At 41.8% G+C, this 11,961-nt stretch overlaps 1 protein-coding gene across 1 annotated transcript; it reads right to left on the minus strand.

Annotated features, from left to right (window-relative positions):
• Window positions 1–8,679: 8,679 nt before the first annotated feature.
• On the minus strand, window positions 8,680–11,712 carry LOC145987753 (histone-lysine N-methyltransferase SETMAR-like). Its single transcript, XM_083122428.1, has 2 exons — window positions 11,560–11,712; window positions 8,680–9,360 (listed from the first exon to the last, which is right to left on the minus strand). The coding sequence occupies exons 1-2, from the start codon at window positions 11,710–11,712 to the stop codon at window positions 8,680–8,682; spliced, it is 834 nt and encodes a 277-aa protein (XP_082978554.1).
• Between the last annotated feature and the right edge of the window lie 249 nt (window positions 11,713–11,961).

An 11,961-nucleotide genomic window follows, 5' to 3' on the forward strand; every position in this document is an offset into this window, starting at 1 on the left:
TGGTTTTTTGTTCGATGATAAAAGACTCTTGTTGTACCGTCGACTTTTTCGTATTCGGAAAATAGATCAACGTATACTTTTATGGAATTATTTTCCAATTTATTTTTTAGAATATTTATCACGGATGTTTTCGTTTCACGCAAGAAACTAAGAATGTCACGGCCTGGTTCCGAAGTAAAAGAGAAATCCTGAATATGACGGTTGAATGCAGATCTAATTGGTTTGCGTTCATCCGATAATTTAACTTGTTTGGAAGTAGAAGCTTCGGTTCCTGGATCATCGATTTTTCTTTTCAATGTTCCTTGTTCGGTCGATGGTTTGCAAATTTTCAGGTGTTTACTTAAATTTGTAATGCTAATCATCTTTCCGCATCGAGCACAAAACTTAGAAGGTGACGAACGATTAATTCTCGAACCTGTTTCGCTACATCTTGCCCTGTGCTTGCTAATATTAGTTTTAGATATTAATTTTTTGCAAGTAACACATTCGATCAAACTAGTGGATTCCATTATGCTTTCTCAGATCACACAAACCAAAAAGTCTAGTATATGGCGATACAATTTTCAGGTATGTTATTTTTTATATAGAATTTCTTGGGTACGAATACAAATCTCAAGAATTCAATCTACTGTGAATTGAATTTCAGGTATGTTATTTTATATAGAATTTCTTGGGGTGATTACAAAACTCAAAAATTCAATCTATACTGTGAATAGAATTTCAGGTATGTTATTTATATAGAATTTTTTGGGGGAATACAAAAAATCAAAATTCAATCTATACTGTGAATATAATTTCCAGGTATGTTATTTTATATAGAATTTTCTTGGGGTCATACGTCACTCTACTCGAGCGTCATGGTCGCAGCGGGGCTATCGCCCTTCAACGTAAACTTTTTGGAGTGGCGTGAATTCCACACCGACAAATGTCCGTTCCGCCGGGCACGGAAGTCGATGTTTATCGCGGCAACACGAATCCCACCGGCTGCACAGAAGCGGATCTCTACGTGTATTTCTCGCCCGACACGCTCAACGCCACGTGCATCCGCAAGATCATGGCCCTGCGTAAAAAATCAAGGAAGTCAAGAACTGCGAGAAGAAGACCTTGCCGCCGGGCAAACTGCTCGAAATGGACGCCAAACAGAACACGGCTAAATTAATGATGAACAGCATGTACGGTCAGATGTACGAGCTGAAAGATATTCCGGAAAAAATTCGATCTCACGTAAACCAATTTTACGTTCGAAGGCCGTACGGGAAAACGTGGGGCTCGTTCGTTTCAAAGAATCCCGCTTGCGCTTCTCTCGTTACTTTTCTCTCACGAACCATCTTATTGAAATCGCGCGACGTGGTTGAAAATTTCCCATCGAACCCGCGTCCGCGCATGATGTACATGGACACGGATTCGCTTTTCATTCTCATGGATAAACGTCATAAGGCTAACCTGATCGATTATTTACACGAGCGGTTGGTTCCCGAACTGCGGGTGAAGGTCGAATTCGTATTGAAAAACTTTTTCGCGCTGACCAAGAAAAAATACGTCGTGCAGCTGGCCGACAGCGACGAGGTGCAATTCAAAGGGTTGAGGACCGCCATAGACGTGCGAGAGAGAAATGTTTTACTCACAATCTTGAAGAAAGCATGGGGCGAATTCTTCAACACGGGATATCGCACCACCGACTCGGTGGAACAGATCGTCACGAGCATCGTGTGGCCCACGGCGAAGGCTTACCTGGAGTTCGTGGAAAGGCACGCGACTCAATTCGATCTGGGAAGGAAGCTCGATCTGTCAGCCCCGTTGGCCAGTTTCAAGAGCGACTGCATCAACGCTCTGGCTTGGCGTCACGTTTTTTCGAGAAGGTTTTCGGAAAGGATCGGGCCATGTACTTGCGAACGATTTTTCCGAACACCGTCTGCGACAGCCACGTTCTCAACGAATTCACGTGGACGACCCAGCATCGTTTCCACACGCATTACTTTCTCGGATGGGGTCTGATCTATCGATTCTGCTGCATCATACCGACGTTCTTCATCATACACTGCAACATCAATTACCTGGTGCTGCATTATACGGTTCTGGAAAATACGTTGAACGTCCTGAAAGATTTGTACCAGGACGTGACCGAAACTGACGCGTTCAAAACTCAATTTCTACGCCTCCTGAGGACGGAGAAGAGAATATCGACTCAGTACAAAGCCTTCGAACCGACGATCCTGCCCGATAATTTTCGTTTCCACCAGATCGTAGAGGGGAGCGGCGAGCAACAGCAGCACCAGCACGTGTGGTCCTGGGCCACGTACATCGATTCTCTCAACTTGGACGCAAGCAAAGAACGCTATTTCCCCAAAAAGGATTCCGCGTTCGTTCGGGAGCGTATCGAGCGCGTGAACTGGGTAAAGATCCCCTCGCTGTGGGTCGACGTCGTGCGAACGCTTTTTTCTTATTTTCACATGAAAGATCGCAATTTCGGAACCAGGCAATTATTTGGAACCGAGGCGAACAACACCGTGAAAGCGGTCGTTTCTCCGAAGTTGGGATTCAGCTTGATCCTCGACCAGATCGACCAGCAGGAGAACGAAGCGTGCTGCCTGCTCCATTTCATCCCGGGCGCGTTCGCATCGAATTCTCGTGCTGCGACGTACCGGACTCGTGCTGCGAATTTTGCCACACGATGTGTTTCCTGCAAACGCTGACCAACACAACCCCGACGCTCATTTCTTCGGATTTGAAAGTTATACTCGTAGGCACCGAACCTTCCTCGTTGCAACCCATCACGAACAATTACAGAGTATGCCAAAAATGCCGCGCCTGGTTAGGTCGTCGTCCGACGTCGATGCTGCAAATTTACAATTAATTCATCACCCTAGTGGATTAGTTTTGGATTTGCGCCAGCCCGACAGGATTGTTTTGAATCCGTTTTTGATCGAAGCTTTAGTGTCCCGGCCAACGACGAATTAAAAAGGACGCCACTACAATGACGAGCATCGCCAGCACGACGGACACATCTTCGACCACGAGCCCCTCGCACAATTCGAGTACGAAGACTCTCGCGAACCTCGGTGGCGCGAAAAATAAATTTCCACACTGGTCCGAGCACACCCTTCCGCGCATACGAAAGCATTTCGGCAAGCGCGTGTACGATTTGGATTTCACCTCGACGGTGCTGCAGAACGACGACGATCCAGCCGATAAGGCACCTCCGATCAAATTAACGCTGCACACCACGATCGGGATCCAATGTAAGTTAGTTCGGTGCGCAAATAAAAAAAAAATAATAACTCATGCAACTCTACAGAGGCATGGCTTTGATAGCCATGACCATTAGAACTGGTGTTGGGCACCACGCACCCCTCTCTGGCGGGATATTTTTTTCTATTTTTTGAGGGGCCTTAACAAGAATAATTTTGAATATCACACACAGACACACACACACACACACACACACACACACACCGCAGAAGATCACACATGAGTTTTTTTAAAAAAAAAAAAAAAAAAAAAAAACATCGTAGCAGATTACGCTGAGAGCACAAGGTCGTAGTAGATTACACTGAGGGACCTTACAGTAAGAGGAGACAGACTTATAGGAAAATGTCGTAAGTCATTTCAAAAGTGTAGGTCAAAGGACGAGTTAGCATAAGAGCAGGAGGTAAAAAATAGCTTAAAAAGTGATGCCAGAGCTTTTTTTTCTGTCCACTTTTCTCTCATTGTAGGTTAGTTTAGCCCGTAAAACGTCGTAAAATAATAAAAAAAGTACGTCAAAAGGATGGTTCCAGAACGTACCATACCACCTTCGTCAGGCACGGAACGTGGAGAGAAAGTGAGTTTTTTTTGAGGTTTTGGTGATCCTCAAATGAGTAAAGTGAGTTTTTGATGTTTTGGTGCTGTTTTCTTCGCTGCGAAACATCGTCAGCGCAATAAATGAGTCGCAGAACGTGGAGAGAAAGTGAGTTTTTGAGGTTTTTTTTTGATCCTCACTTGATGACTTAGAACCCGTGCACCTGCACTACTATGGTGAACCCCAATTGATGTTTGTCAACCCTGGCACCTGTACTACTAGAGGCTCTCGTGTAGTTTAGCACGTAATAAAAAAGAATAGGTTAAGTTATATCACGTAAGATCGTGGCATTCGTACCAAGTACGAGTGGGAAAAAAGGGAAATTTTACTAAAACATCGCTAAACGCTAAAACATCGACAAAAAAATTGTCAAAATACGTCAAAAACTGATATTCAATTGATAAAAAAAGAGGCTACAAATGCACTCGTACCAAGTACTACTTAGAAACAATACACTTACACTACTTGCATTCGATACCAAAATTAGATTTTAAGCAATTAATGTCCAATAATAAGTATACCTAAAACATAGGTAAAAATAATTCCCCCCCACCTCTGATAATATCGCAAATCGCACCCTGTTTAAATGTCTAGGAAAAATTTCATTTCACCTAGGAATGATATCTCGATGCGATGAGTCGAGAATTGTCACAGCCTCACAGTGGTGAGGTTCATCTCGTTCTTGTTTGTGCTTATCTTTGTTTCGATTTCCACTCTGAAGTTATTAAAACTTATTCTAGATTCACTTTATGCTCAGATAGGCATCGGGACTTAATTTTTTAAAACATCTCTTAATATATAGGTTTAAGTATAGTTTTCCGAACACCCTCTTACAAAGTATGAAAAATATGGGTTGTACCCCCCTCCCCAAAGTTGGTCTGTAGTGTCTCGTCTCGTTCGTGTAAGTATTTCGTTATGGAAAATTCAATTTTAAATATTCAAAAGAAAATGGTGTCAGTCATATACTCTTCTGATGAAGATTTGTAACTTATCTTCGAATCGACACGACCACTTCTTTAGAAAGGGAGCATTCGTCTGTAGCGTGATTTTCTGAGAGCAAATCTGATTCCATCGTTCCACGCACATTTTAAACAATTTTCATCTCGTTAAGAAGGTTTTCAAGAACACAGGTCAATGAACTAACTAGTAGCAACCATAATGTAGTAGAATAAGTTTAGAATGGTTTGAATTTCTGTGGCAAGGAAGATAATGTTTGTAAGTTATAGACTTATAGACTTATACAGTCTTTTATTGGGCGAACTGAAAATAGGTTCTTTTAACAGTAACACCTTGCGTCTGCTGTCAAATTACCAAGGGGGTACAACTCGATTTAACGATTTAGGGGGTATAGTACCCCCTTCAAAAATTTGGGGCTACAATGTACTCCTGTGTCACTGCATTCTACGTATCGATTTACGCTAACTACTCCACTATGGAACCGATAATTTTTATATTGTGAACATTCATAAACATTTTACGTTTCGCTTTGGCACTTGCATCATGGTATTGAAAAAGATGCACATTCAAATTTTTGGAGCAGGAATATATACTAATGTCCAAAATTAAAGCAACAAACGGAAATTCTTTCCCGTGTGTCCATTTGACCACATAATACGATCAGGTGATAGTAATATTTATGATGTCATAGACAACTGGTTTAAGATAGAAAATAAACTAACCTTAATGTGCCAGGATTCAGGGGTGCCCACCCCCCCTCCCACAAGGCCAATGGCGCATCCCTTCAAAATCATGTCATGTATTTCCCCAAAATCATATCATTCGCGCCCTTAAACCATATCGTAATCCCCACAAAATATTTAATTACGACAGCGTGTCTACCGAGAGTAACTTTTTTCTTAACTTTACTGGACATTATAATTGATCTGCCCCTCCTCCCTAAACAGGGGGTGCCATCACTCAAGACCACCCCTAAAATCGTTCATCATAATCGAGAATATCGCGTGGATCCCACTTTATACTGTAGGTTCAGCCCCGATTAGCCTTAGAGTGCATAAAGTGGACTAAAAACACCAAATCAATCAATCAATCAATCAATCGAGAATATCGCTTGTCTTGTAATGCAGCTTTAGTATAAAAAAATCATATTCATCTCATTAAAGCGCCAAACACACCTCGTAGCAACAAATTATTGCTAACGAAGCGAGTAAGAAAATTTTTACATCCATTTCTTTGCATTCTTTGAAGAATATTAATTTAATGGGGTGTCAATACTTTCTTAAGATCCCGAGATATTTAGTTTTCTCCTTTTCCAGCTTTTCCTTTGACACATTCGGGGTCGAAAACTTGTGGATGACTTATCGCTTAAATATAGACTCCAAAATGTAATGTTCGAACTCTCTCTCCACTACAGAAATCCCTTGACAATGTAAGATTTAACACTGTATCAAAAGCTTTCGATCTCCCCCTTTAAATTTCATACTCAATCCTACCACCAAAATTTCCATGCCAATTTTAGACTTACTGTTAATATTGAAGAGTAGATATTGCCTCCTCCAAAAATTAATTCTCAGTCTCCACACCAGAATTACCGCAACAGTCTAAGACAATAGTAATACACAAGAATTGGATACCCCCTTCAATTTAATGCTCAATCCCCCTCTAACTAAAGTACTCGCCATAATCTAATACCTAGAGTTGAATACTGCCCCCCCAAAAGTTTAATTCAGAATCCCCCTCAGAACCCACGTGTCAATTAAGACCTAATATATAGGAGTCCGATACCCCCCCCCCCTTTCGATAATGCCCTAAACACTTCCATTTCTTCATCCAATAGATTAAATATGGTGCATTTTGGAAAAGATATAAATGTTTAATTTTATATTATTTAAAGGGAAAAATCCCCCCAAAAATCTCGATGGCAAACCCCCCTGTGGGCACCCCTGCCAGGATTTATCAACAAAAAAATCACGATAGCAACAGGTTAAACTTGCCAAATTTATCAACAAAAAAAAACACACGAGGAAAGGATTTCTGTTTGTTGCTTTAATTTTGGACACTAGTGTAGTTCGACGCGGATGTGAAATTAGGAACCAATTTTAAAGTCACGTTGACGTGGATGAAACTACGAGAAGAGAACGCCGATCCTTTCGGAGATGTTTTCGTTGCAAACAAATTGATCGGCCGTTGCTAGGTAACGATGACAATTTGTTCTTTGGCGAAGCGCGAATTTCATTTGCAACGTCGGTGAATGGGATAGGCAACAATTTGCAACCTAAAGGGTCAAAAAAAGGAGAAGAGTGGGAGGAAGGATGTGGAACATTTTTGCCAAACAAGTAAATGAATAGAAATTTAAACGCTTCGACACCGGCATTCAATTGTTCCCGATCAGTTGTGGCGCTGTAGTCATTTTTCATACGTTTCTTTGGGATCTCTTCAACGACAAAGAATTTTGAATTTGAGTTTTATTGTTTTCTTCTTAATTATTGTATACGTTATGAGCTTTACATCGACTAGAGAGGTGGAAATCAAAGTTTAAAAAAGATGTACGATTCGATTCGCGAGAAGGGTGGAAATCTTGGTGGCTGTTATCTCATCTGAGCTCCTGAGTTAACCACAAGGTTAACGCTGTCGCCTTCGGTACGAACGATTTGGGTTCGATCTACGGTGGGGGCTCCGAAAATGTCGGTGTTGAACCAGCATCGTGAGAACTATCGGGCGTCGCTTGGAAAAAAAAAAGCGGCTCAATGTACGAAGTCAGAAAAAAGTGCTGACTACTCATCACCCAGGAACATGCTACTTGGCAAGCCTTGAAGAGAGATGCCAAAGGAACAAAAGAAAAATCATTACAACGCCTCCACTGATCGAGAACAATTGAATGTCAAAAGAGTTCAAATTTCTATTCATTTATTTATTCTGGCAAATATGTTACACATTTCTCCTCAATGGTTTTTGCGCCACGTATTTTGTTTACTTCACGTAAAACAGTAATATTAATAAGTTAATGAGCGTGGCCTTTTCAATGATCTTTCTCAGCAATACGAGAAGATAACATTTTGTAATAAAATTAACAAGAAATTTACAACTGCTACTGCATACCGCCAGTGGCGTACGCAGGGAGGAGCTGGTTGGACAATAGCCTATCTCAAAAAATTGAGGAAAATCAAAATTTTCATATGGAAGCAGTAAAGAACAAGGGGAAAATAAAATCCGTAAATGCAAACCCCCTTACAATGAACTCCGATTAGCACTTGTGTGGAGATTAAAGTTTGTATCTCTCAAATCACAAATGTTCCTGCTCCACTGGTGATAGGTGTTATACTTATGGCGCAGCATTGTAAAATATTGTTTACAATTATTAAAAAATCTCAATAGATTGTTTTTCAACTTTTTCTTTCTAGCTGTAAAAATTCTGTCATTAAAATGACATGTAGTTAGTTATCTTTAACTATGCGTGATCAAACTGAGCATAAGATTATGAGATAGTATGCAAGGGGAAAACTAGTATTAATAATGGCAATTTGCAAATTCCAACTAATAAGATATATCTGCCAAATAGTGAAAGAAAATTTGTTATCCCTTGTATGCAGGAAATTCAACATGTGTACAGGTTGAATGTTAAAGACATTATGAATGATGGAGAGGTGCATACTTTATTATATGATAATTAGAAGTTCAGGCTATACATAACCTTTAATACAAAAATTGATGAAAACTTTTCTTCTATTTCAAATTACAAGTTGGACCTGTGTTTACGGTTTAACCAAAATAATATGGATCCTATTCAGAAGTTGTCATATCCATATTCTGAAGATTTAGAATACTATAATTTAATTATACGAGGGCTAGTCAAAAAGGAATGAGAATGTTTTTTTTTTTTTTTTTTACTTATGAAATACATAGGCAGGGTCCAGGTTGATATGGTCTTTTTCGAAGTAGTCCCCATCGAGTTGTATACACTTGGCCCAACGTGTCTGCCAGTCCTGGAAGATGTGCTGGAACCCGTCTTTTAACATCGTCTTCAGATCCGCCTCATCCTTCTTCAGAACGCCTTTTGATGAGTCGAAACGCTTGCTCCGCAGCTCCGATTTCAGACGAGGGAACGAAAAAAAAGGAGGGTGCGGGACACATTCAATGATTTGTAGAGCTAGATATTGGGCAAGAACGTTGGAAATGTGAGGGCGTGCATTAGCCTGGTGTAGCCGCCAACCAGATGGATGCAGCTCAGGGCGTTTTCGACGGATGTGTTCAGGCAGGGTCTTCAAAACTGCCACGTAATACTGCCCAGTAATCGTGGTATGTGGGGGCACTTTATGTTGGTAGACCATTCCACGGTACTCGAAGAAGGAAATCCCCATTATTACCTTATTCGCCGACGGAACAGCTTTGGCTTTCTTTGGCATCGGAGAACTGGGTGGTTTCCAGACTGTACTCGCCTGTTTGCTTTCGGGATCGTAGTTGTGAAGCCAACTCTCGTCACCAGGTATGATGGAATTCAGGTAGGCCTCGCCATACTCCGCTACCAGACGCTGAAGCTCCCGACACACCTCCACTCTCACCTGCTTCTGTTATGGCGTTAGCAATCTCGGCACCCATCTTGCACATACGCGTCTCATGTGCAAGCGAATGAGTAGAATGGTGAAGTACCATGGGAAATGTGTAACACGTACGCCAGTTCATCTATTGTTATTCGGCGATCTTCCCGAACAATGACGGAAGCTGTATCAACCATGATCTCGTTCACTGCGGTGACCCGAGCGCCCGGAGCGCCCTGCTTTGTGGTCGAAACACGGCCCTCCTTAAACTGTTTGAACCACCGAAATGCGGTTGATTGTGGAAGGACAACTTCGCCGTATGCCTGCTGCAACATTTCGTATTCTTCCGTGGCGTAATATACGCAAAATTTCAAAGCCGTGTACTGCTCCTCACGAACCGACTCCATTTTCCGTAATGCGACTTCTGACCATTCGTGTTTTGTTTGCGCAGTGTGGCCAGGCGCATGCGCATACGCCCTTGCAATTTTATCTGCAGATTCCACGAGACACGTTTCACCGTTGCATGTTCACTGTGTGATAAAAAAAAATCATTCTCAATCTTTTTTGACTAGCCCTCGTACCATTGGTCCATTAAACATCTGTAATCATATTTATTCTTGTAAAGCCTTAATTTATAAAAAAATAATTAAAGCCTTAATTTAAAAAAAAAAAAATTAATTGTAATTTTGAAAGACAATGTGAAGGCACCCAACCTACATGAAACGATCATTCTCATCCCTGAAAAAAAGGAGTGCCTACGAGATTGATGTGCCAATTAGCTACCATTCTCAGGTCAATGATATATCCTTATCTTTTTTAACGACTATTAAATGGAGGCACATTTAAGATTAGCAGACAAGTATTACTGATCGTACGCTTCTCCACCACCTTACTTGGTCAAAACCCCACCATCTTCTGATGTCACGATGCATTCGTTGTTAGGTTAGACATGCTGGGTTTAGGGCTCTTGTAACTGATCGCAGACCCAACTGGCGGCTGACCTACACTACCGACAAAAAGTTTAAGACCACCAGGAAAAAGTGCCATAAATCAGTAGAAATGAATGTATTTCGTAATTAATGTACAAGAAACAGATGTAAGAATCTGTTTGGCAATGTGCAAACATAGGTACATCCACTATACATACTAATGTCACATATTTCGCTTTCATCAATATGTCCGCCATGGGCCTTAATGACAGCAGCGCAAACACGTGGCATGCGCTCCAATAGTTTTTCCAGATAGGATGGTTGAATGTTACGCCAGGCATCGTTGATGAATTCCCATAGCTGTTGATTGTTGCTGGGTACCTTCTTCCTGATGTCCCTATGGATTCGGTCCCATAGCAGTTCAATTGGTGAAAGATCAGCAGACTGTGGTGGCCACGTCATGAGAAGTAATGCCTCTTCTGTTGCCTTGCGTTCCAAATACCGCGTGCACAATTTGGATGTATGTTTGGGATCATTATCGTGTTGAAAAATATACCCATTACCAACAAGTCGACGACCAGAGGGGATGGCATGGTGCACCAATACCTGATGATACCCTTCTTTTACCAATGTTCCCTGAATTTTATGAAGGTCCCCAACTGGTTTCCAGCAAAACATCTCCACACCATTACACTTCCACCCCCATGTTTCACTGTGGGAACAAGACACTCTTCTTTCATTCTCTTGCCGACCTTTTGACTCGGAAAGGTTTGCCTCTTGCTGCCAAATAATTCATATTTGGATTCGTCGGTCCAGAGTACCCGTTTCCGGTTATCCACAGTCCAACCTTGGTGCGTTTTAGCAAAGGCCAATCGTTTCGTCTTGTTCACACGTCGTAACAATGGTTGTCTAGCAGCTACTCTGCCATGCAGCCCTTCTTCACGCAACCTATTCTTCACCGTTGACACAGACACAGGCGTCACTCTGCAGGGAAGCAGTGATGACTGGTGCTGTTAGGCGCCTGTTCCGATTGGTAGTTAGTAATATATCTATCGTCAGCTGCAAACGTTACACGAGCTCTTGCTCTACGTGCACGGTTACCATGACTGTTGGTTTTACGGTATCTGTCCAATGCACAATGAACATCAGTGTTGGAAATATTCATTTTTCTTGCTATTTCGCGTTCCGAATAACCTTCATTTTTCAGTGCACATATCACAGCACGCTTTTCAACCAAATTCGCCTGTTCCCCACGATGACTGGCCATTTCACACAGCTCCACTTACCTTGCACACCTTACACACAATAATGGGCTCGCAATGTCGCCTGCATGAACAGCAAATGACTCTGAGCCACTGATAAGGATGCGAATGAGGCTGGCTACCGTACTGACCGGTTTCACGCACACAGCTGCAATGTTGCCTGCTTCAGCAACCTTTTTCTCCCTTTCCATTTTGCCAACAACATCCTACACATTCGGAAAAAATTGGTTTCGCTTCTTGCGAGGCTCAAACTAGACTACATTGCATTTTCCATGTGTATCATTGTCACGTCTTTCTTGGACAGGAACAGTTGGTTCCATACATCACTCCATACTGATTTTTGGCTGTTTTTTATGGTTGTCTTAAACTTTTTGTCGGTAGTGTACATAGCTCTATCTGTTCACCAATCGTCTTCGAGGGAGTGTGGCTCGATGAGAGTC

The sequence above is a fragment of the Lepisma saccharinum genome, chromosome 1 (assembly GCF_977018435.1).
Source record: "Lepisma saccharinum chromosome 1, izLepSacc3.1, whole genome shotgun sequence".
In the NCBI taxonomy this organism is placed as follows: domain Eukaryota; kingdom Metazoa; phylum Arthropoda; class Insecta; order Zygentoma; family Lepismatidae; genus Lepisma; species Lepisma saccharinum.